Source organism: Gossypium hirsutum, chromosome A13 (genome assembly GCF_007990345.1).
Source record: "Gossypium hirsutum isolate 1008001.06 chromosome A13, Gossypium_hirsutum_v2.1, whole genome shotgun sequence".
NCBI classification, from domain to species: domain Eukaryota; kingdom Viridiplantae; phylum Streptophyta; class Magnoliopsida; order Malvales; family Malvaceae; genus Gossypium; species Gossypium hirsutum.
The window spans coordinates 11,399,486-11,426,936 of record NC_053436.1 but is presented as its reverse complement, the minus strand read 5'-3'; the positions used below and the strand labels follow the sequence as shown (position 1 = coordinate 11,426,936).

General features: G+C 37.0%; 1 protein-coding gene and 1 non-coding gene across 2 annotated transcripts; both read right to left on the bottom strand.

Moving 5' to 3' along the window:
• Positions 1–9,584: 9,584 nt before the first annotated feature.
• On the bottom strand, positions 9,585–11,712 carry LOC107894677 (uncharacterized). Its single transcript, XM_016819929.1, has 3 exons — positions 11,448–11,712; positions 11,218–11,306; positions 9,585–9,677 (listed from the first exon to the last, which is right to left on the bottom strand). The coding sequence occupies exons 1-3, from the start codon at positions 11,710–11,712 to the stop codon at positions 9,585–9,587; spliced, it is 447 nt and encodes a 148-aa protein (XP_016675418.1).
• Positions 11,713–17,984: 6,272 nt separating this feature from the next.
• LOC121212930 (small nucleolar RNA R71) lies at positions 17,985–18,091 on the bottom strand. The gene has a single exon (XR_005908302.1). It is a non-coding gene; the product is annotated as a small nucleolar RNA R71 (small nucleolar RNA).
• Positions 18,092–27,451: the final 9,360 nt, after the last annotated feature.

Genomic DNA, 27,451 nt, shown 5'->3' with positions numbered 1-27,451 from the left:
TTCAAAACCTCATTTTCAAAATTTAACCCAAATAGCTCAATTTCATCAAAAACTCAAAGACAAGACTTATGAACCATCTACCAAGCCTTCATAATTCATTCAAAAACATCACAAAAATCATGATATCAATAATGACATTTCATGAAATCTTTAACAGAAACAAAAATTCAGACATGGGTTTTGAAGAACACGAAGCAACAATCACAGAAACGTAGAAATTATCAAAAACTGAGTTAAAACCGTACCTTAATCAAGCAATCAAAGTGCCGAAACCTAAAATGGCTTTCTCCTTTTTCTTTTTCTTTGATTTTCGGCTATATGCATGATAATATGACCAATTTCATGTTTTCATTTTATTATAATATACATTAATATTCATTTTACCATTTTAACCTTATTAAAATAATGTTTTCAACATATAATGGATGTCCAACAATGTCCACTACCATTTAAAATGGTTTATTTGACATGCAAGGAAATTACTTTAAAAGCCAAGGCCAATTTGCCCTATTAACAATTAGTATGCAACATTTGCATTTTACTCGATTAGGTCCTTTCTCATAATTAAGCACAGAAACAGAGAAATTAAGTCACAGAAATTTCAAAGATGTAAATTCCCATATCACAGACACAGAAAATAATATTAAAATGTTTCTTGGACTTGGATTTGTGGTCCCGAAACCACTATTCCGATTAGGGTCAAAATCAGACTGTTACAATTCTCCTCCTTAAGGATTTTCATCCCCGAAAATCTTACCATTAAACAGATTCAGATATTATTGTTTCATAGCATCTTCAGACTCCCACGTGGCCTCTTCAACACCGTGTCGATGCCACATCACTTTAACCAATGGAATTTTCTTGTTTCGCAACTCTTTAACCTCATGAGCTAAAATACGGATCAGTTTTTCTTCGTAAGTCATATCAGACTGAATTTCAATCTCAGACGGTGAAATTACATGTGAGGGATCAGATTTGTATCATTTAAGCATCGATACGTGAAACTCATTATGAATCTTTTCTAACCCAGATGGCAGCCTCAATCTATAAGCAACTGGTCCAACTCGCTCGATGATTTCATACGGTCCAATGAACCTCAAACTCAACTTGCCCTTTTTGCCAAATCGGAACAGTTTCTTCCACGGAAATACTTTCAGAAACACTTTATCACCGATCTAAAATTCAATATCTTTTCGTTTTAAATCCGCATAAGATTTCTGACGATCAGAGGTAGTTTTCAAGCTATCTCGGATTACTTTCACTTTCTATTCTATTTCTTTTATCAAATCAATACCGTAAATCTTATTCTCACTGAGCTCAGACCAGTATAACGGAGTTCTACACTTTCTACCGTATAAGGCTTCGTACGTTGCCATTTTTATGCTCGATTGAAAGCTATTATTATAAGCAAATTCAATCAGAGGTAGATACTGTTCCCATGTACCTTCAAGCTCAAGAATACAACTTCTCAATATATCCTCGAGTATCTGAATAATCCGTTCTGATTGACCATCTATTTGCAGATGAAAGCAATGCTAAAATGCAATTTAGTACCCAAAGCATCTTGCAATTTCTTTCAAAATCGCGACGTAAATCTCGAGTCTCTATCTGACACTATCGACAATGGCACACCATGCAATCTCACAATATTAGAAATATACAACTCAGCTAGCTTATCAAGTGAATAATCAAACCGAATTGGAATAAAATGAGCTGATTTCGTCAAACGATCAACTACAAACCAAATTGAGTTTTTCTTTTTCGGAGACAGAGGCAAACCCGAAACAAAATCCATGGTCACAAGATCCCATTTCCACTCCGGAATCATAATCGGTTGTAATAACCCAGATGGCAGCTGATGTTCAGCTTTAACTTGCTGACAGATTAAACATCTCAAAACAAAGTCAGAAATAGCTCTTTTCATTCCCGACCACCAATATAGTTGTTTCAAATCGTTTTACATTTTCGTACTTCCCGGATGTACAGAAAATCTACTACTGTGAGCTTCATTCAAAATTGTTTGAATCAAATCTGGATTTCTTGGAACATAAAGTCTATTTCTGAGCCTCAAACAATCATCTTCATCTATTCGAAATTTAGAATCAGAATAAGAATTACATTGAGTTTGTTTAGCCATAATCTCATTATCAACCTTCTGAGCTTTGATAATCTATTGTAAAAATAAAGGTCTCGCTTTTAATTCAGCTAAAACTGAACCATCATCAGACAGAACTAAATGAGCATTCATTGCAAATAATGATTTTCGATTCAAAGCATCAGCAACCACATTTTCTTTTCCCAGGTGATAATCAATCAAAAGTTCGTAGTCTTTTAGCAGTTCTAACCATCTTCTCTGTCGCAAATTCAAATCTTTTTGCGTCATTAAATACTTCAGACTTTTATGATCAGAAAACACGTGATATTTCTCATCAAACAGATAGTGATGCCAGATCTTCAAAGCAAATACAATGGCAGCTAACTTAAGGTTGTGTGTTGGATAGTTCTTCTCATGCGGCTTTAATTGTCTCGAAGCATAAGCAACAACTTTTCCTTCTTGCATTAAGACACAACCGAGTCCATTCAATGAAGCATCGCTGTAAATAACGAATTCTTTACTTGACTCAGGTTGTACCAGTACCAGAGCTTCAGTTAACAGAGCTTTTAATCGATCAAAACTTTTCTGACATTACTTAGACCATTCAAATTTCACATCTTTCTGAAGCAATTTTGTCAATGGAGTCGTTATCGCAGATAAATCTTTTACAAATCGTCTGTAGTAACCGACAAGTCCCAGAAAATTGCGGACTTCAGATACATTCCTCAGAGGCTTCCAGTCCAGAATAGCTGAAATCTTGCTCGGATCAACTCTGATACTGGAAGCTGATACAATATGACCCAGAAAACCAACTTCTCGCAACCAGAATTCACCTAAGCTTTGCATACAACTGTTTATCTCGCAGAGTCTGTAGCACTATTTCAAATGCTTGGCATGTTCAGATTCATCACATGAATATATCAATATGTCATCAATGAATGCTACAACAAATTGATCTAAATACGATCCAAAAATTCTATTCATTAAATCCATAAATACAATAGGTGCATTCGTTAAACCAAAAGGCATAACTAAAAATTCATAATGCCCATACCTCGTTCTGAAAGTAGTTTTCAGAATATTAGAATCCTTTACTCGCAACTGGTAGTAACCCGATCTCAGATCTACCTTAGAAAACACAGTAGCACCTTTCAACTGATTGAATAAATCATCAATTCTAGGCAGAGGGTATTTGTTCTTTACAATCACTTTATTAAGCTGTTGGTAATCAATACACATTCTCATTGTGCCATCTTTCTTTTTCACAAACAGAACAGGGGCACCCCATAGTGAAATACTTGGTCTAGCAAACCCTCGATCGGTCAATTCTTGCAACTGAGATTTTAATTCCTTTAACTCAGTTGGAGCCATTCTATACGGAGCTATTGAAATAAGAGTAGTACCAGGTACTAATTCAACGCCAAACTCAACTTCTCGAATCGGAGGCAAACCAGGCAGTTCTTTAGGAAACACATCAGAGAATTCACAGACAACAAGCACTGATTCAACTTTCTTATCATTCACTTTCGAATCTACCACATGAGCTAAGTAGGCTTCACAACCTTTCTTCACATATTTTCGTATTTTCATTGCAGATACCACAGCTGGTAGTCCATTCAGATCACTACACTCAATTCGGATTATTTCATCATTCTTACACCTTAAATCAATGACTTTTCATTTGCAATTCACAATAGCATGATGCAAAGTTAACCAATCCATTCCCAGAATTATGTCAAATTCATCAAAAGGTAAAAGCATCAAATCAGTAGGAAAACAGATATCTCGTATCATTAACGGACAATTCTTCCAGACTTTATCAACCAAGACACTTTGCCTAAGGGGTTCGATACTCTAATTACGAATTCAATAGACTCTACAGGCAAAGTCTTACTATGCACTAAATTCGTTCAAATATAAGAATGCGTTGATCCAAGATCTATCAATGTAATCATAGAAGTATCATAGAGAGTAAAAGTACCAGTAATCACGTCTGGAGACGAGGCTTCCTCACGTGCTCGGATAACATAGGCTCTGGTAGGTACTCTGGCCTCAGATCTAACAATAGTATCTCCAGTAGCTCTTTGACCATTACTTGCATTTCTTGCATTTCTGGAAGGTCTACCTCTAGCTGAGGTGTTGCTCGGTCTCAAATTCTGTAAATTCTCTTGCTCAGCAGGTTTAGAATAATCTTTTACAAAATGGTCCAAAGATCCACATCAGAAACAAGCTCGGTCATTCAATCTACAATTTCCCGGATGTCTTTTATCACAGTGTTTACATTCAGGTCTCTCAGATTGGACATTCCCAACACTTGCAATAGAAGTAGCAGGGACTCTGAAGTTTGAATGCGATCTGGCTCGATCTCGGCTTGAGTGTCCCATATTAACATTTGGACAGCTTTGATCATCTCGGAATTTGTTTAACATAGATTGAAATGATCTACTCGAAGATCTCTTTCTAGCATCCTTAGCATCAGAATCAACTTTTCTTTTCTCTTTACTTAATTCTTCAGCTTTACATGCTCGCTCAACAAGAACTACCATTTCTTTAATTTCCAAAATCCCAACTAACAGACGGATATCTTCGTTTAGTCCATCTTCAAACCGTTTGCACATTATTGCTTCATTCGATACACATTCTCGAGCATACTAGCTCAATCTCACAAATTCACGTTCGTATTCAGTAACAGACATACGACCCTGTTTAAGCTCAAGAAACTCTTTACTTTTCTAATCAATGAACCTCTGACTGATATATTTCTTCCAGAATTCAGATTGAAAGAAATCCCAAGTAACCCGTTCACTCGGGACTACAGATATTAAAGTTTTCCACCAATGATACGCCGTATCTCTCAGAAGTGAAATGACACATTTAATACATTCCTCAGGACTCAGAGACATTTCATCAAACACTCGTATTTTATTTTCTAACCAGAATTTGGCTCTTTCAATATCATCATTCGTTGTAACTCGGAACTCTTCAGCCCCATACTTTTTAATCTTATCAACCGGTGGTCTACTCAACTATACCAGATTCACTCGTGGAATTTTAGGAATTAGAGAAGGATTAACCGGGGGTGGAGGTTGTTGTACAGTCGGATTGGTTCTAATGTATTGAGTGGACCATTCATTCATTATCTGATAGAAGGCTTGCTTAGCCTCACCATCACGGCTACTCGTAGCCGGTCTAGAATCAGCTTGCACCATCCCTTGCGCGGGAGTAGGCGCATTGCTTTCTACATCGTCAGCTACAGCTCTATCGGGATCCATTTGTTATATAAAAGCACATTTCAAAGTCAGGAGTCATCACACTATCACAAATTCATATATATGGCATGTATAGCTATACTCATATACGCCATAGTAGTCCTAGAACCGACTAAACCATAGCTTTGATGCCAATAAAATGTAACACCCCTAACGCGTAACTGACATCGGATTAGGGTTACGAGGCATTACCAGACAGACAGAACATTTCAGACCAATTTAGAATCACAGATATTATTTAACATCATTTCATAAGCAATCATCTCTTAAGATGGTTTATGAGACCTAAAACATACATTTAAGAACGGTTAGAGCTAAACCAAATACATTCATAAAGTTCAGAACATAGAAAATTTTACAATTCTATTGAGGTCACATGCCCGTGCGTCCAGACCATGTGCCTCACACGGGCATTAGACACACCCATGTGAACCAGCCATGCCAAACCAAGGTAACCATACTGACTTTCACCCACGGCCAATAAACACGCTCGTGTGCTACAGCTGTGTGATACTTAGCTAGCTACTGACTTTAGCCCATGGCCACATGACACGCCCGTGTCCCCTGACCGTGTGACACTATGCAGGCTTGATTTAAGCCAAATTGCCACCCCTTTTTAAAGGTCATCCCTACAAGCTATAATAAACAACATTTGTACCTAAAATTTTCAACCAATTTCATACTCGTAACATGCTTCATTATAACAAAAACATATTAGCTCATAAAGCACTACAACCATACACCATTTGGCACCATCAACCAAATAACAAAACTATATACAACATTTCATTTGTTAGCCAACTCTCATGGCATAATATATACACATCAAAACTTATATACATAGACCTTCTAGCCTATACATGCCATACTTTAAAATATTTACACTTTTAAAGTACCAAAATGGGATCGATAGTGTGGTGACAATCCTCGACTATCTCTGAGCCTTCAGTAGCTACGATAGTTGTAAAACAGATAGTAAACACACAGAGTAAGCTACAAAGAGCTTAGTAAGCCAAATACAATTGGTCTAACTACTAAAGCATATAAATAAAATTCAACCATATAGATTCATAACCATTGCATAGAATAATTCATAAACTTAACCATGCTCCTTTGTTTGCATATATGTCATGCTTCATTTCCATACATATTTCACAGAGATAGAGTTTTTCATATTTAGAAATTTAGTACGATACAAATGTACCTACTGATAAACTGTAATTTATACATATTTTGACCTCATGTTTAACGCATTTTATGGATAATTTCCATTAGAATTGGTGAATTCGATGCTCCTAATGCTTTAATTTCATGTTTTATACTTAAGAGAGCATAGGAGAGCGAAAGGAATGAGAAACGGGCCAAAAAGAGAGAAAATAGGCCAAAGTACGAAATCAACACGGCCTGGACCTCCTCACACGGGCAGACCACACGGCCGTGTCAATTTGGCAGGCTTGAATACGGCCTGATGTAATCGCACACGGGCATGTCACATGGTCGTGTCCCTGCCGAGCCCAAGTTGAGTCCAATTCGGAAAAGGCTAATTTTGAGGGCTCTTAGGCATTCCAAAGCATATAAATACACCCTAGAGGAGGAAGAAAAGGGGACACACAGGGAGAAAGGAAGGAATTACTCAAAGGAAGCCAATTGATCCATCTCAGAAGCCGGATTCATCATCAAGACTGAAGATCTCCCCTTAATTTCCCTTCAGGAGTTTTGGGTTTTCTTTATGTTTTGTATTCTTTATTATTTTGAGATGTTTTCTTATTTAGTTGTGAACTAAAACCCCTAAATACCTAAGGGGAGTGAAACCTAAGACGAATCTTGTTATTATTTTTTGAATTGTATGATAAATATTTAACTTGCTCTTAATTATGTGTTCTTAATTCTTGTTTGATATCCCAGGATACTGATTCAAGATAAGCTCTTATTTAGAGGAGGAATAGACCCTGTCTAAGAGTACATTTGTCATAATTAAGCAGAGTTGATTACGCACCTAGAGATAGGGTGACAAGATTTTACCAGATTAGGGTGAAACCTAATAAGGGGATCCATAGATCGAGTTAATGCAACCTTAGGGTGTTAATTAGAGAAAGGTCTCAATTATTCAATCTAGGGATTAGACGTTATTAGTCTTGAATAGGGATAATAACATAACTTAGGGATCTCTAGGGAACAAGTTGAATGAATAAATCGTCCGATTCGGAGCCAAAATAACAAGTAAAGTCTAGGTGGATTTTTTCCTTAGGTATTGTCTGAATTCAATCGATTTTCCCAAAAGCAATTCCCCAATTATATTCTCTGTGAGTTCTTAGATTAGATAATTAGTTAGTTAAAATAAAACCTTTATATTCTTAGGCTAGATAATAAAAAGACAGTCATTACTAGTACTTTTAGTTCCTTTGGGTTCGACAATCCGGTCTTGCTAAAACTATATTACTGTTTAATAGGTACACTTGCCTACATCGCGATAATAGTTAGTTTCAAGAACGATTAATTATAAATATTTAAAACCTATGGCGAAATCATGCGATCACCTACATAGGTTATACATTTCATATACTCAATCTCAGATTTCGCATGCTATCATCAGACGGGTCAGAAACGATATAAATGTTCATAAACAAGTACAATGCCGACGTCCTAGACGTGGTCTTACATGTAATTCAATATCGATGTCTCTGTCCCAGACAGGGTCTTACACGAAATCAGATACAATGCCGATGTCCTAGACATGGTCTTATACGTAAATCTCAATCGAGGCCTGTGTCCCAGACAAGGTCTTACACGATGTCTCAGACAGATGTCAACTTTTCTTAGAAAAGTAGAGAGCTTTTCAGATATTAACATATTATCATACTTTACTCCAAAGATATTCATCATGCACTCAAGGCCATCCAATACAGATTACATTTTATATGTGCAGAATTTATTTCAATTAACACGTAATTGTAATTTGAGTTACCTCGGACGGATTTCGGATAAAACGAGTCGACTATTCAACTATTTTGGACTTCCCTCGATCTAAGTCCGATTTTCTTTGTTCTTGATCTAGTACAATACAAATTCAACTATTCAATCATTCATTTCATTCAATATAATCCATATACACATATTTAGGGCACTTTACATTTTAGTCCTTACATTTTCACACTTTGACAATTTAGTCCATTTTTCATAAAATCACAAATATGCAAAATTTCTTTGCATCAAAGGCTAGCTGAATTTTCATGGCTTCTATATAAGCTCATACAACATGTTTAATTCACAATTTTGTCCTTCAAAACCTCATTTTCAAAATTTAACCCAAATAGCTCAATTCATCAAAAACTCAAAGACAAAACTTATGAACCATCTACCAAGCCTTCATAATTCATTCAAAAACATCACAAAACTCATGATATCAACAATGACATTTCATGAAATCTTTAACAGAAACAGAAATTCAGACATGGGTTTTGAAGAACATGAAGTAACAATCACAGAAACGTAGAAATTATCAAAAACCGAGTTAAAACCGTACCTTAATCAAGCAATCAAAGTGCCAAAACCTAAAATGGCTTTCTCCTTTTTCTTTTTCTTTGATTTTTGGCTATATGCATGATAATATGGCTAATTTCATGTTTTCATTTTATTATAATATATATTAATATGCATTTTACCATTTTAACATTGTTAAAATAATATTTTCAACATATAATGGATGTCCAACAATGTCCACTACCATTTAAAATGGTTTATTTGACATGCAAGGACATTACTTTAAAAGCCAATGCAAATTTGCCCCATTAACAATTAGTATGCAACATTTGCATTTTACTTGATTAGGTCTTTTCTCATAATTAAGCATAGACAGACAAATTAAATCACAGAAATTTCACAGATGTAAATTCACATATCACAGACACAAAAAATAATATTAAAATATTTTTTAGACTCGGATTCATGGTCCCGAACCACTATTCCGACTAGGTTCAAAATCAGACTGTTACACCTGCGTACGGAAAACAAATCGTACGCTGAGTATACACTCAATGGTATTTCTATAAACCAATACTTAACATGCATTTAAAATATAACTATAAATTCTAACAATAAGAACTTTATAAATTACCATTCAATTATCCTTAAATTACAATAACACTTATTAATAAAATCGTATTCAATAAGATCATATAGTAACAACAGCATCTTTCAGTGCTTAGTACAATAGTTTACCCCTAGTAACATAACTTGAACTTGGATGGATACACGTATTCCAACCCACACACTGGGATATTATATAGTGTTTCATCAGCCAGAGCCGGAATACACTGTAACAGTAACAGTAACAGTAATAGTAATAGTAACGGTACAGAGAGTACCTCATCGGAACGAATCTGGAATAGTAACAGTAAGGCGACACTAATAGTGTCTCATTGACACAAAGTTAGAATATCCCTGAACACTTCTAATCCTATGGCATTGCAATTATATCTGACTAGCCCGACACTGTTAATAGGGTTTCCAGTTCACTTCTTAATTCATCATCAACAATCAATATACATCTCAATTCAACTAGTCATAAGTCAAAACAATACCACAATATCAATACTTACTTTAAATTCAGTAGCCATACATAATATCAATCATATGTATCAAAATAACTACTAAGTTTGGTTATAGAAATACAAACCGTAATTCTCGAGTCTACTCAATATCCTTGTTTACTTTCTCCTTTCCCTTCTTCGATGACGTTTCCGGTGCTATGTTTGCTACATAATAGTTAACATTAAAATAAAATTATCAACATACTATATCACATTACACATTTCAATTTCTACACAACTTTTGCTTAAATTCCAACTTAGTCCTATCACCATAACCATTCTTTCTCTTCAAAATAAATCCTATATTTTCATTCAATTGTCACTTTAAACCATTCCCACTCTTAAAATTTAAAACATTAATTATAAAATCCTCTCAATTCAATCCTTACTATTACAAAACTTATATCTATCTTTACAATTCAATCCTTCTCCCACTTCTAGCTTGAATTTCTATAAATTAAACCAATAATTCCCCCATTCATTCAACTTAATCAACACCTAAAAATTCAATAACTTTCTAAATTTCAACAAAATTCAAATAGTATTTCTTCCTAGGATTCCATAGACACCAAAATTACAAGAAAAAGGATTAAATTGACTTACTACTTAAAGCTTGAACCTTAAAACCCTATTTTTCCTTTCTTTTTCTTTCTTTCTTTCCCTGTTCTGTTTCGTCCTTCTTTCTTTCCTTTTTCTTTATTTTATTTCTTTTTATTTACTTTATGCTTTATTATATTATTATAATATATATTACATATATTAAATATCTTATACTTAAAATATAAGTAAATATATATATATATACATTTGTACCAATTAAAATAATGTACTTGTATTTATACTTACCACACACTTGTCACATAAGGCTTATTTGATTTAGTCCCTTGAATTTTATTTATTCTACAATTCAACTTTTATCCTTTATTCAATCTAGTCCTTTCACTAACTTAGCCTTAATTCAAGCTAATTCACTTAACCAAAATCTAATTAACCACACTACTAACTTCGTAAATATTTCTAGTAAATATTTACGAATTCATTTTGCGGAAATAATGACCCGAAAATTCAATTTTTCAATGACCTTAAAATTTGGATCGTTACATTTCTTCCCCCTTAATAAATTTCGTCCTCGAAATTTGCCTGAAAAGAGATGGGGGTACTGTGATCTCATTGTATCCTCTGATTCTCACGTTGCTTCTTCAAGATTATGACTTCTCCACAACACTTTTACTAAGGGAACTCATTTATTACGTAATTCCTTTACCTCATGTGCCAGTATCTTAACTGATTCTTCTTTATATGACAAATCAGGTCGAATCTCTATATCTTCAATTGAAATCACATGAGATGGATCTGATCAGTATTTTCTTAACATAGAAACATGAAAAAAATCCCGAATCTTCTGTAATTCAGGAGGCAGAGCTAAACGATAAGCCATTGGTCCAATTCTTTCTATAATCTCATACGGTCTAATATATCGTGGACTCAATTTACCCTTCAGACCAAATCTCAAGATTTTCTTCCAATGAGAGACTTTAAGAAATACTTTGTCTCCAATTGAGTACTCAATATCCCGTTGTTTCAGATCTGTATATGATTTCTGCCTATCAAAAGCTATTCTTAATCTTTCTCGAATCTTTTTAACAGTACTTTCTGTTTCTTGGATCAATTTTGGACCGACCACCTTTCTTTCATTCAATTCTGTCCAACACACTGGTGATCGACATCTCCGATCATATAGAGCTTCATACGGTGCCATTTGAATACTTGATTGGAAGCTATTGTTATATTCAAACTCAACTAACGGTAAATAACATTGCCAACTTGATTCAAAATTAATGATACAAGCTCGAAGCATGTCTTCTAAAATCTGAATGACTCGTTCTGACTGTCCATCAGTCTGTGGATGAAAAGCGGTACTAAAATGAAGTGGAGTACTGAGAGACTCATGCAACTATTTCCAGAACCTTGATGTAAACCGTGGATCCCGGTCAGAAATTACCAATACAGGAATACCATGTAGTCTGACTATTTCCAGGATGTAAATTTCTGCCAACTTTTGAAGTGACCAATCCATTCTGACTGCTATAAAATGAACTGAATTTGTGAGTCGATCAACAATCACCCAAATTGGATTTTCTTACTTGTTGACAGTGGTAATTTGGTTACAAAGTCCATCGTGATGCAGTCTCATTTCCATTCAGGAATATTAAAAGGCTGAAGTAAACCAGTTGAAACCTGATGTTTAGCTTTAACTCACTGACATGTTAAACATTTAGTCACATATTCCACTATATCTCTTGTCATGCCTAGCCACCAATACAGTTCCCGTAAATTACGATACATCTTTGTTCCTCCAGGATGTAATGCAAACTGACTATTATGAGCTTCTCGAAGAATCAATTCCTTTATTTTTGGAGTAGTTGGAATACAGAGTCGATTCTGAAATCTCAGACAATCATTTTCATCAACACTAAAGTTCCCTGCTGTACCATTTTGTACTGTCTCCCTCTTCTTCATTAACTTTTTATCTTTTAACTATGTTTTTCTGATTTGATCAAACATTACTGGTTTTACTCTCAATTCAGCCAGAATACTTCCATCATCTACAATTCTGATCTGTGCAAACATTACTCTCAACTCAGTTGCAGCCTTCCTACTTAACGCGTCAGCTACCACATTAGCTTTACTCGGATGATAGTCAATAACACAATCATAATATTGTAAAAGTTTTATCCACCGATGCTGTCTCAAATTCAATTCTTTCTATGACAGAAGATACTTGAGACTTTTATGATCAGTGTAAATATAACACTTTTCACCGTATAGGTAATGTCTCCAAATCTTCAAGGCAAATATCATTGTTGCTAATTCTAGATCATGTATCCGATAATTGCATTCATGCGGTTTCAATTGCCATGAAGCATAAGCTATTACCTTTCCGTTTTGCATCAATACAGACTTGAGACCATTTAAAGAAGCATCACAGTACACAATGAAATCTTTTCCAGACTCTGGCAAAGTCAATACTGGTGCCTCTGTCAACATTTGCTTCAACATTTCGAAACTTTTCTGACACTGCTCACTCCAAACAAACGAAACATTCTTTTGCAGTAACTTTTTCATCGGTAAAGCTATTTTTGAAAATCCATTTACAAACCTTCGATAATATCCGGCCAACCCAATGAAACTACGTACTTTTGACACATTTCTGGGAACTTTCCATTGAAGTATGGCTTCAATCTTCTTTGGATCTACTCTTATCCCATTTGCTGATACTACATGACCAAAGAATACAACCTCTGTTAACCAAAACTCACACTTACTCAATTTCCCATATAATTGCTTCTCTCGCAATGTTTGCAAAACAATTCGAATATGCTATTCATGTTCAGTTTCAGACTTCGAATATAGTAAAATATCATCAATAAAAACTACTACAAACAGATCCAAGTACGGTTGAAAAATCTGATTCATAAGATCCATAAAAGCAGCTGGAACATTTGTTAACCCCAATGGCATCACCAAAAATTCATACTGCCCATACCATGTACGGAATGCCATCTTCGGTACATCACTCTCTTTTACCTTCAACTGATAATAACCCGACCTCAAATCAATTTTTGAAAACACAGAAGCTCCTTTTAATTGATCAAAGAAATCATCAATATGGGGTAACAGGTATTTTTTTCTTGATAGTCACCTTATTCAACTGTCGATAATCATTGCACAACTGCATCAAACCATCTTTCTTTTTAAAAAATAACACTGGAGCTCCCCACGGTGACGTACTAGGTCATATAAAACCTCGATCTAACAAGTCTTGCAGTTGTATCTTCAATTCCTTCAACTCAGTAGGTGTCATTCGATATGGAGGTATTAAAACTGGATCTGTACCCGGGAATACTTTAATTACAAATTCAACTTCCCGATCAGGAGGTAATCTAGGCAATTCTCCAGGAAACACATCAGGAAATTCACATACAGCTCGAATTTTACTACACTGACTCTTAGCTGGATCAGAGTTAATTACATATGCTAAGAAAGCAGCACATCCTTGGTAAAGAAGCTTACTAGCTTTAATTGCTGAAATAACACGAACAGTCCCACTAGTCCGAATACCATTTACTTCAATCTGTTCACCACTTTCATTCTGAACAGTGAATTTCTTTTTATAACAGTTCAAAATTACTCCATGTTCTGATAGTCAGCCCATGCCCAGTATAATATCAAAATCTCCAAATGGCATAATCAAAAGATCAACAGAAAAAATATTATCCAGAATCATTAATGGACATCTTCGACATATTTGATTCACTAACACAGTTTGCCCCAGTGGACTAGACACTTCTATCATTATTCTAAACAGTTCAAGTTTTAAGTATCGCGTCTCAACCAGCTTTGTATTGACATAGGAATGTGATGATCCTGGATCTATTAAAGTATATACGAGTTCTGAATATAATGAGAATATACCTGTTACCACATCATGGGCATCTCTCTCTTCTCGAGTTCTTACAACATATGCTCGGGCCAGAGCTCTTACTTCAAATTGTTGGGTAGCATTTTCACTACTTCTTCTAGTACCTCCTCTAGCAACTAGATCACTTCGGCCTGATACTCAACCTCTGAAAGTAGATTCAAATCTTTGTGATACCATTGGTGTTGCCTTACCAATCTTCAAACAATCCTTAACAAAATGATCAGTGGATCAACATCGGAAACAACCCCCAGTTAACTTTTTACATTATTCTTTATATCAATTTCCACAATATTCATATTCTGGAATTTCAACGTTCTGAGCTGAGCTTCTGATACTGCTAGTAGATATAGTAGTTTGTCTCTTTCGACTTCTGTCTCCTCTTTCTGATCTTGAATTGAATCTTCCACTACCACGAGATTCCCTCGATCGTTTGAATTGCAGACTTGAACTAGCAGTTCTAAGACGTTTTTCAATTGAACAGATAGTTTCGGACTTTTTACTCTTCCTCAGTACTTGTTCAATCATTTTAGCTCTTTTTACTAAATCTGCAAACTCTGTAATCCGTAGAGGAATCATTTGTAGTTGGAATTCATCTCACAGTCCTCTTAGAAATAATTTGCGTCTGTCAGCTTCAGTCGGTATAAATTTAATTGCATATCTGCTCAGTCTCAAAAATTTCCGTTCATAATCCACTATGGACATATCTCCCTATTTCAGCATCAAAAACTCCCGTTTTCGATTTTCCATATATATCTCCCAAATACTTCTTCTGAAATTCCCGTTGAAAAAATTCCTAGTTTACCTGTTCTTCTGATATATACTGAATCAATGATTTCCACCATATGTAAGCCTCTTCTTGTAACAGAGAAACAACACATACTAAACTTTCCTATGGTGTGCATTCTAATTGCTTCAAAATTCTCTTGATAGTTTCTAACCAATTTTCAGCTATTGTTGAATCAGTTCCCTTTGATTGCAGAAATTCTGTAGCTCCATACTTTCGCAGTTCCTTAATAGGAGCTCGTTGGGTAGTAGGGGTAGAAATAGTAGCAGGCATACTTCCTACCGCTTGTTGAAGAGCTTCGGCAATCATTCTAAATATTTTTGTATTATCCCTTCTAGTATTCGGTGGTTGGTTACCTATCGGGTTTACACTTGGGGTTGCAGATTTAGATTCATTTACATCATGTGATTCATCTTTACTGTACATTTGTTGATCGGTACCCTTGATACTTTCGTCAGACATTTTTTTCTCACTAAAAAACAGAGTTAATTTATCAATATATAAATCAGCATCCAATCTCGACTCACAGTTAACATAATAATGGCATGTACCTCTAGACTCAATTTGGAGCTCGATTTAGTCCTAGAATCGACAAAACCTGAGTAGATCTGATACCACTAAATGTAACACCCCTTAACCCCAAACCTTCACCAGAATAGGGTTATTGATAAGTGCTAAATTATACATGTTTTTACCCCAAATACTTAGCATATTTATGGATGTTTACTATTACATTTGTGGATTTTGGTGCTCTTAATCCAATTATTTCATGTTTTGTACTCAGGAGAGCACCAAGGGTCAAAAGGAGCCAAAAACAAGCTAAAAAGGGATAAAACGGACCAAATCGAGAAGACTACACAGCCTAAGCCTTGCCAGACGGGCAGCTCACACGCTCGTGCCTTTCAAGGGTGTTGACCAAGGTTTACACGACTCATACGGCCTGGCCATTGAGTCCACACGGCTGTGGCAGTCTAACGGATCGAACACGGCCTGGCAATCACGTCACATGGTTGTGGCACACGGGAGTGTCCCTTTTTCAAGGAGTTGTATTTTACACGGAAAAGGATACTTAGGGGGCAAGAAAGTTAATCCAAAGCCTATATAAACACCCTAAGTATGACCTAGAAAGAGGCCTCTCTCTCTAGAACTTTTATGGAACACAAAACCACACGCCGGGAATTACTTGAAGGAAGCTAGACGATCCATCTCAAAAGCCGGAGCTACTCCAAGACTGAAGATCTCTCTCAGAATTCCTTCAGGGGTTTTAGAGTTTTCTTTATGTTTTGTTATTTTCATACTTTTGAGATGTATTCTTATTTTATTATGAACTAAACCCTTTAGATACCCAAGGGGGATAAAACCTATGATGGATCTTGTTATTATTATCTGAACTGTATGATAAATACTTGATTTGTTCTTAATTATGTATTCTGAATGCTTGAGTTAATATTCCGGGTATTAATTCATGATTTGATGTGCTTATGCAGAGGAGGAATAAGCCCTGCCTAAGAGTAGATTAGGCATAATTAAGCGGAGTTAATCGGGCGCCTAGAAATAGGATTACGAGATTTTGCTTAATTAGGGTGAAACCTAATATGGGAGTCCACGGATCGAGCTAATGCAACCCTAGAGTGTTAATTAGAGAAAAGTCTCGGTTATTCAATCTAGGGGTTAGACGTTATTAGTCTTAAATAGGGATAATAACATAGGTTAGGGAGTCTCACGGATCAAGTCAAGTGAATAAATCGTCTGGTTCAGAGTCATATAACAAGTGAAATCTAGGTGGATTCCTCCTTGGGTGTCGTCTTTATCAATTGCTTTTCTTCAAGTCTTTTTCCAAACTTTCTCTTTGCTTTGATTAAATTAGTTAGTTAGTTTAGATAATTAGTTTAATAAACAAACCCTTTTATGCTTAGGCTAGATAAAAAAAAGATAGTTATTACTAGAACTTTTGGTTCCCTTGGGTACGCCATCCCGGTCTTGCCATTACTATACTATTTTTCGATAGGTGCACTTGCATTTTCGTCATGATAATAGTTAGTCTAGGTTTGATCTTCATTATAAAAATTTATTACTTGTTACGAATCACTGCGATTAAGTTTTTGGCGCCGTTGCCGGGGAACTGAAATATTAGGAAGACTAAATTTTTATTACTTTAGCCATTTATTTTTCTTGCAATTTTATTTCCTTTTCTTATTTATTAATTTACTTTTTCTTTCTCTTAGCAGGCTTTTATATTATGACTAGAAAAACCCGTCAGGACCTTTACTTTTTGATTGAAGAAATCGATCGAACAGTTTGTAGAAATCAAAGGGAAATAAGGCGTAGTTGACGATACACAGAAAATGAACAAGAAGACAATACTCAACCTCCAACCGACGAGATGGCTGAAAACCAAAATAATCTACTGTCTCCTACAATTGCAGCTAATCAAAATCCTGCTCCACGTACTATGTATGACTATGTTAAACCCTCTTTAATAGGAACTGTATCAAGTATAGTTAGACCTGCTATTGTTGTGAATAATTTTGAATTAAAACCTAACAATATTCAGATGATATAGCAGTTTGTTCAGTTTGATGGTTTGTAGGATGAAGATCCCAACACTCACTTAGCAAATTTCCTGGAATTTTGTGATACATTCAAAATCAATGGCGTTCCTGATGATGCCATCCGTCTTCGGTTATTTCCCTTCTCACTAGGAAACAAAGCTAAACAGTGGTTGAACTCATTACTAAAATATTTTTCGCCGGCTAAAACGGCTAAATTACGCAATGATATTTCTTCTTTTGTGTAGATGGACTTAGAAACACTTTACGATGCATGGGAGAGAAACAAGGATCTATTGAGAAGGTGCCCTCACCATGGGTTGCCTCTATGGCTGCAAGTTCTAACGTTCTACAATGGTGTGAATCCCTCGACAAGATAAATGATTGACGCTGCTGCTGGCAGAACTATCAACAATAAAACACTAGAAGATGCCTACGAATTCATAGAAGAGATGTCACTAAACAACTATTAGTGGCAAGTCATGAGGACTAAGCCAACAAAAACAACCGGCATTTATAACATCGATTCAGTCACCATGCTCTGTAATCAAGTAGAACTTTTCAATAAAAAGATTGATAGTTTTCTTGGTTCTACGCAGGTACATCCAGTAATGAGGTGTGACTAAAGCAAAGGAGGTGTGCATATAGAATATCAATCCTTTAGTCCCACAACCAAAGAGGAACAAGTCAACTATATAGGTAACAATAACTTTAGACCTCAAAATAACCCATACAGTAATACCTATAATGTAGGTTGGAAGAACCAGCCAAATTTTTCCTGGGGAGGTCAAGGGAATCAAAAGCCACAAAATCCTCAGAGTTTTCAACAGCCACCTTATCAACAAGAGAAGATGCCAAACCTTGAAGAGATGCTCTCTAAATTCATCTCGGTGTCAGAAACCCGTTTTCAAAATTCCGAGACTGCACTTAAGAATCAACAAGCATCGATCCAAGGACTTGAAACTTAGATAGGCCAGTTGTCCAAACTAATCTCCGTAAGACCACAAGGTAGCCTACCAAGTAATATTGAACCTAATCTGAGGGAGCACCTCAATGCAATTAGCGCTCAAAATAAGGACGGACTCGTTATACCCGAGCCAAAAATACAGCAAAACAACACAATGAACAAATAACTAGAAGAGGTAAACGATAATGATCCCAAAAAGGTAAGTACGAATCATGAACCTTGTGTGCCATATCCTAAAGCGATGACGAAAGACAGAACAGAAGAACAATTCGGTAAGTTTGTCAAACTCTTAAAGAAATTACATATTAACTTACCTTTTATTGAAGTTCTTTCGCAGATGCCCAATTCAGCAAAATTTTTAAAGGAACTTCTAAGCAATAAAAGGAAATTAGACGCTACATTGCATGTGGAACTCAATGCAATCTGCTCAGCTATTCTAAAGAACGAGCTACCTAACAAATTAAATGATCCAGGGAGTTTTACAATTCCTTGTTTAATTGGTAGTTTATCTGTGAATAATGCTTTAGCTGATCTAGGGGCAAGTATAAATGTTATGCCGTATAAAATGTTTAAACGACTCGGTCTCGATAAACCCAAACAGACTAGGATGAGCATACAATTGGCTGACAAAACAGTTAGATTTCCTAAGGGTATTATTGAAGATGTTCTCGCTAAAATTGATAAATTTATTTACCTAGTAGACTTTGTCGTCTTAGATATGGATGAGGATAACGAGGTACCTTTAATTTTAGGACGACCCTTTTTAGCAACTGCTAGAACCATTATTAATGTAGGCACAGGGGAGCTAACACTTCGTGCAGGTGACGATGCAGTAACACTCTAAGCACACGACTTAGTCAAAACCTCTAAGACTCAGGATAATGCTATAAAACCTATCGATGATAAAACTAATATTCAATCCTCCTTGTAGGAAGATTCTCAAACCAAGACAACAGAGACAGTGCGCAACTATCATGAAAAGAACAAAAATGTCCATGAAAAACGAAGGCTACGGATAGAAGAACTAGACGAATGGCGAGAACACAAACCGAGAACACATGATAAACCGAAACTACACCAAAACAAGCTCGATACGTCTCCTAATCAACTTAAGGTAGGCGATAAAGTCTTACTAGATGCCGTCGATCCTCACATTGTCACTACCACACCGAATGAAGAAATCCCTCTTATGGTACTCAGTATTTTTCCATTCAGTACGGTGGAGGTGAGTCATCCCAAGTTCGGCAGTTTTAAGGTAAACAACACCCAATTAAAACCTTATTTTAAGATTGACAGCAGGAACGAAGAGTATGAACTCCTCAAACCACCATGATAAATCAACAGAGAGGTAAGTCGAGCTTAGACTATAAATAAGCGCTTCTCGGGAGGCAACCCGAACACTAACATATTTTGATTTCTTTATTTTTAATTAATTTCTAACACTTCGAATCATTAACTTTATCTTTGAATTGCAAAGTTTTTCAGCACACACGACTAAGCACACGGGCGTGCCTGAAGCCGTGGCCAAACAGGGGAAGAGACACGGCTGTGTGAGACGACCGTGTTGAAGGAAAACATGATCTCCCCAAAACACGGGGTGCGATAAATCCCCACGGCCGTACGACATGGCCGTGGGTAAACTTGATAGGAAGAACACGGGCGTGGGATAGAAAACCACGGGGGTGCCAGAGACAAGTCTAGATTCTGTTTCTTCGACACGGGCGTGTAACACGCCCGTGCCATTAAACCGTGGACAAAAATACATGGGTGTGCTACCATAAAAACGGGCGTGGGAGAAGCAAACAAAGCTAGGCACGACCGTACGACATGGCCGTGTGCCACACACGCCTAAGACACACGGACGTGTGATAGTAGTCGGGCATGACCACATTTGAAAAATTCGAGAAACACGGGCTACCCTCACAGCACACAGGGGTGGCCCTAGGCCGTGTGCCCCTCCCCTAGATAAACAAACCACTATTCATCTTCTTCCTCCATTCAAAACCCTAGCCGAAATTCTCCCTCCCTTAACCCCTACTCCCTATTCCGGCCACCATTCACTAGATTCTCACTTCCCCAACCCCCAAACCACCCTCAAAGTCACTCCACTTGCATTAATCCCTATGTTCCCCTCCCTATACTCTCTATTTTCCTACCACACGATTTCTTCTCCATGTCACACACCCGTGCTCGCCATCACATGCCCGTGCATCGCCTTACAACAGCCCTTGGTTCACTTTCTTAACCTTGTTTTTCCAATTTGTGTTGTTACATTAGTATTTTTCATGCTTTACATAGATATTATTACTATAACAAATACGTTTTAAGACAAGTTAAGAATTTGCTTTAGAATTTTCTATATTTGACTTATTTAAAACACTAAATAGCATATACTAGTTTTAGGCCTATTGCTTAACTATGGATGTATCTTGGATTCTATCAATGCTCATATATTTTCATGTACATTATGTCTTCATCGAGAGGAAAGAAGGCCGTGGTCCCATCCTCAAAAAGACGTAGGGGACCGGGTTCTTCCTCGGTACGAGTTACAGCCGAAGTTCGGCACCCGTTCCTTGAATTTCCACAAGCTTCACAAGAGGAGCTATTTCAAATATTACACGCATGACCCATCACCATAGGTCGTTGCATTGACTGGGCTGCCGTAGAGCAAGTCCAGTTCGCTGATTCCATCCGCGCCCTCCTATCTACAGACCCATGGGAACGGTTCCTCGCTATTACTGAGCCCACTTATTTAGAGCTAACCTTAGAATTATGCTCTACTTTTCATTTATAGGTGGTGATGATGAACAATGACAACCCAGGCACCATTCACTTCCGATTAGGTGGTCTAGTTCGTGCGATGAGTGTCCCAGAGTTTGGAGTTGCTCTGGGACTTTACACCGATGAGTTTATGGAGGAGGAAGACATGAATGCACTACCACGCAATATCCACATCTCCCCCTTTTTGTGCTGGAAGGCTTTGACACCACTCTTTTCCAACTACAACCCCAGCCGCTCGAAGGCCTCAGCTCTCCCCCCTTTCCCTCAGCTATCTCTATGCCATATTGGCTCACACATTGACCGGGAGGAGAGAGAGCACCGGCGTCGTCAACACCCACGACTCCTACTATCTATGGTGCATGGCAAATGCACACGTAACTGGCTGGCCTACTTCATTGCTTTCGCCATTCGCCATCAGACCGAGCGGCATAGGAAGGGAGTGATCCCCATCGGCCCCTACATGACGCGCCTTGCTAGACACTTCGGCCTCCTCAACACCACGGCTCAGTCATCAGTGCTTACTCTGATAGGTCAGATGTCCCCACAGGGCATCACGACTATGTTACACATGCGGATGATCGAGCGCCGACGTGGGACCGATCCTCCTCAGTACCGTCTCTCGCATGCCATTGACGAAGAGGATCTTGAGGACATTCCTGATGATGTTCCCCCACAGCACAAGGAGCCTTCTACCGCACCACCTAGGGAACGACCAGTTCATACGGCTGCTTTATTGGCACATCTTTCCGATCGACTCGCCCATTTCAAAAAGTATTGCATTACGTAGTTCGAGATGAGCCACGAGCGAGATCAACGACGTGACCGACAGATGGATGATATGCAGGCCATGATGCAGCAGCTATGCCAGCACTTCCACATCGCACCTCCAGCACCACCACCTGAGGGCCTCACCGACGAGGATCATTAAATCCTCCTATTTTATTTTATTCTTATTTTTCTTTTTCTTTTAATTTTTATTTTCATTTCAATTTTCTTATTTTGAAAGACATATCTATATTAGTAAATTTTTATTTTTCATTTTCTGGTATTTCTAACAAGTAATTCCATTACACTCTCTTCCACACCAACTCTTAAAGCTCTTCATGATTCTACAGACTTCCAAGCAAAGCTGCTAGGAATATTTTACGCAATGAGGAAACAAATAGGGAACAATACCTAATGAGTGCCATGTTCAACGACCCAATTTCTTCATCTAGCCAAGAATAGTGGCCCCTACCATTTTCCCCAAACACTCCAGCCTTAGAATCAAGCTTCGCATCCATGTAACAGGGAGTTTCACCTCTTTCCCTTTTATGATTTTCTTTATGTTGAATAGTCTATCTTTGTACATTGAGGGCAATGTACATCTTAAGTGTGGGGGGTGAACATGAAACCTAACTTTTTGCATTATTCTCGAATCCCTGAATTTGGTCTTGTGTTTAAGTGATGTTCTCATAATCCTGATCGAATGAATTCTAATTGACCTATAATTATTATTGGTATGTCATGAATTAGACCAAGGGAATTATGCATGATTATTTGATTATCGGACATTAGAGAATCAAGCATGATAAGTTGATAATTTGAGAACTAAAATTTTTAGGTTATTTTCCTGAATTGAGGTATTATCTTGAAATCTTAAGTATACATGAATGACATCAAAAACCCAAATTTTTGGTGAGATTTTTGAGCCTTTTGAGCATATAGCTTTCTTTCTTACTCGCTTCTTTTGTGGTTTGAATGTGTCAACATTGTACTGTTATTCTAGAACTTGCTTCAATTATACATGTCAAAATCACACGTATGATTTGATATACTGAGATGATAAAGGCACTTAGGATTTAACCCACTTACTCCATAAAAAGCCTTCCCACATAATTAAACCCTTAGTGAACCCCTATTGAGCTACTAACCCTTTTTCATTGATTAACCCTTGTCATTAACCCATTAACCCATTATTGTTGAAATCCTCTTACTTAATTTGACCCTTTTTATCGAGATTGAATTTAATATTGTTACCTCACTATGTTCACCATTTTTTGTTACTGAATCATGAAGTATAATTTTTGTATTGTTTTAACTTGATTTGTTCTTAAAAAAAAATGTGTGTGTAATTCTTAGCAAGCTAAAGTTGTCATGAAGTCTTGTAAAATAGTTCAAGCTATTTGTTTGTGATTCAGTGATTAAGTTTTTGATAGTGGGGTAACATATTGAAATTATCTAGATTCTAACCCCTGTTCTTCAAACTGTATCATACCTATAACCTAAACCCCATTACAACCATGCAAAGACCTTTTGATTAGTGTATCATATCATTTACAAGTGCTGGAGATTTGATTTTCATGCAAGCCTATGGTAATAACTTTTCATGTTAGACAATCGAGTGCTTAATCTTGACCCTTAAACACTTTGAGTGATTTGAGTGAATCTTTAGTGAGTATGTCATCTCTTGTGTATTTAGAACTAAAGTTAATTACTTGAAGGAAGAAGCTTACCTATAATTTTATTATCGAGATATCTGATTTAGATTGTTTGAGGCTTTTAATGCCCCTATAGTTAAATTCTCACTGTATAAATTTCCGTGGAATAGTTTGTAACATTATCAGTAATGATTATGTGATTGAAAAGAATGAGTTCTAGCAGTAAGTGAGAATTTTGCTTGAGGGCAAGCAAATGCTTAAGTATGGGGGTATTTGATAAACGCCAAATTATACATATTTTTACCCTAAATACTTAGCATATTTATTGATGTGTACTATTAGATTTGTAGATTTCGGTGCTCTTAATCCGGTTATTTCATGTTTTGTACTCAGAAGAGCACCAAGGGTCAAAAGGAGCCAAAAACAAGCTAAAAAGGGATAAAACAGACCAAATTGAGTAGACCACACGGCTTAAGCCTTGCCACACGGGCAGCTCACACGCCTGTGCCTTTCGAGGGTGTCGACCAAGGTTTACACGACTTACACGGCCTGACCATTGAACCCATACAGTCGTGGCAATTTAACGGATTGAACACGACCTGGCAACCACGTCACACGATCGTGGCATACAGGTGTGTCCCTTTTTTAAGGAGTTGTATTTTACACAGAAAAATGATACTTAGGGGGAAAGAAAGCCAATCAAAAGCCTATATAAACACTCTAAGCATGATCTAGAAAGAGGCCTCTCTCTTCAGATTGTTGGGTAGCATTTTCACTAGTTCTTCTAGTACCTCCTCTAGCAACTAGATCACTTCGGCCTTACCTCAACCTCTGGAAGTAGATTCAGATCTTTGTGATACCATTGGTGTTGCCTTACCAATCTTCGGACAATCCTTAACAAAATGATTAGTGGATCCACATCGAAAACAACCCCCAGTTAACTTTTTACATTCTTCTTTATGTCTATTTCCACAATGTTCACATTCTGGAATTTCAACGTTCTGAGCTGAGCTTCTGATACTGCCAGTAGATATAGTAATTTGTCTCTTTCGACTTCTGTCTCCTCTTTCTGATCTTGAATTGAATCTTCCACCACCACAAGATTCCCTCGATCGTTTGAATTGCAGACTTGAACTAGCAGTTCTAAGACGTTTTCCAGCTGAACAGACAGTTTCGGACTTTTTACTCTTCCTCAGTACTTGTTCAATCATTTTAGCTCCTTTTACTAAATCTGCAAACTCTGTAATTCGTAGAGGCATCAATTGCAGTTGGAATTCATCTCGCAGTCCTCTTAGAAATTGTTTGCGTCTGTCAGCTTCAGTCGATACAAATTCAATTGCATATCTGCTCAGTCTCAGAAATTCCTGTTCATAATCCACTACGGACGTATCTCTCTGTTTCAGCATCAAAAACTCTCATTTTCGGTCTTCCATATATATCTCCCAAATACTTCTTCTGAAATTCCTGTTGAAAGAATTCCTAGTTTACCTGTTCTTCTAATATATTCTGAATCACTGATTCCCACCATATGTAAGCCTCTTCTTGTAAAAGAGAAACAACACATATTAAACTTTCCTATGGTGTGCATTCTAATTGCTTCAAAATTCTCTTGATAGTCTCTAACCAATTTTCAGCTATTGTTGAATCAGTTCCCTTTGATCCCAGAAATTTTGTAGCTCCATACTTTCACAGTTCCTTAATAGGAGCTCGTCGGTAGCAAGGGTAGAAATAGTAGCAGGCATACTTCCTACCGCTTGTTGAAGAGCTTCGGTAATCATTCTAAATATTTCTGTATTATCCCTTCCAGTATTCGGTGGTTGGTTACCTACCGGGTTTACACTTGGGGTTGTAGATTTAGATTCATTTACATCATGTGATTCATCTCTACTGTACATTTCTTGATTGGTACCCTTGATACTTTCGTCAGGCATTTTTTTCTCACTAAAAAACAGAGTTAATTTATCAGTATATAAATCGGCATCCAATCCCGACTCACAGTTAACATAATAATGGCATGTACCTCTAGACTCAATTTGGAGCTCGATTTAATCCTAGAATCGACTAAACCTGAGTAACTCTAATACCACTAAATGTAACACCCCTTAACCCCAAACCTTCACCAGAACAGGGTTGCTGATAAACGCCAAATTATACATGTTTTTACCTCAAATACTTAGCATATTTATGGATGTTTACTATTAGATTTGTGGATTTTGGTGCTCTTAATTCGATTATTTCATGTTTTGTACTCAGGAGAGCACCAAGGGTCAAAAGGAGCCAAAAACAAGCTAAAAAGGGACAAAACGGACTAAATCGAGAAGACCACACAGCCTAAGCCTTGCCACACGGGCAGCTCACACGCTCGTGCCTTTCGAGGGTGTTGACCAAGGTTTACACGACTCACACAGCCTGGCCATTGAGCCCACACGGCTGCGGCAGTCTAACGGATCGAACACGGCCTGGCAATCACGTCACATGGTCGTGGCACACGGGAGTGTCCCTTTTTCAAGGAGTTGTATTTTACACAGAAAAAGGATACTTAGGGGGAAAGAAAGCTAATCAAAAGCCTATATAAACACCCTAAGTATGACCTAGAAAGAGGCCTCTCTCTCCAGAACTTTTATGGAACACAAAACCACACGCTAGAAATTACTTGAAGGAAGCTAGACGATCCATCTTAAAAGCCGGAGCTACTCCAAGACTGAAGATCTCTCTCAGATTTCTTTCAGGGGCTTTAGAGTTTTCTTTATGTTTTTTTATTTTCATACTTTTGAGATGTACTCTTATTTTATTATGAACTAAACCCCTTAGATACCTAATAGGGATAAAACCTATGATGGATCTTGTTATTATCATTTGAACTGTATGATAAATACTTGATTTGTTCTTAATTATGTGTTCTTAATGCTTGAGTTAATATTCCGGGTATTAATTCATGGTTTGATGTGCTTATGCAGAGGAGGAATAGACCCTGCCTAAGAATAGATTAGGCATAATTAAGCAGAGTTGATCGGGCGCTGAGAAATAGGATTACGAGATTTTGCCAGATTAGGGTGAAACCTAATATGGGAGTCCATAGATCGAGCTAATGCAACCCTAGAGTTTTAATTAGAGAAAAGTCTCGGTTATTCAATCTAGGGGTTAGACGTTATTAGTCTTAAATAGGGATAATAACATAGGTTAGGGAGTCTCACGGATCAAGTCAAGTGAATAAATCGTCTGGTTCAGAGTCATATAATAAGTGAAATCTAGGTGGATTCCTCCTTGGGTGTCGTCTTTATCAATTGCTTTCTTCAAGTCTTTTTCCAAACTTTCTCTTTGCTTTGATTAAATTAGTTAATTAGTTTAATAAACAAACCCTTTTATTCTTAAGCTAGATAAAAAAAAGATAGTTATTACTAGTACTTTTGGTTCCCTTGGGTACGACATCTCAGTCTTGCCATTACTATACTATTTTTCGATAGGTGCGCTTGTCTTTTCGTCGTGATAATAGTTAGTCTAGGTTTTATCTTCA

Coding starts and splice junctions, on each gene's coding strand:
- LOC107894677 (XM_016819929.1), bottom strand. CDS start 11,712: ATGGCACCGTATGAAGCTCTATATGATCGGAGATGTCGATCACCAGTG. Junction 11,307..11,447: donor CTTGAGATTTGGTCTGAAGG/GTAAATTGAGTC, acceptor AATACTGATCAG/ATCCATCTCATGTGATTTCA. Junction 9,678..11,217: donor TTAAGATACTGGCACATGAG/GTAAAGGAATTA, acceptor TTACTGTTACAG/TGTATTCCGGCTCTGGCTGA.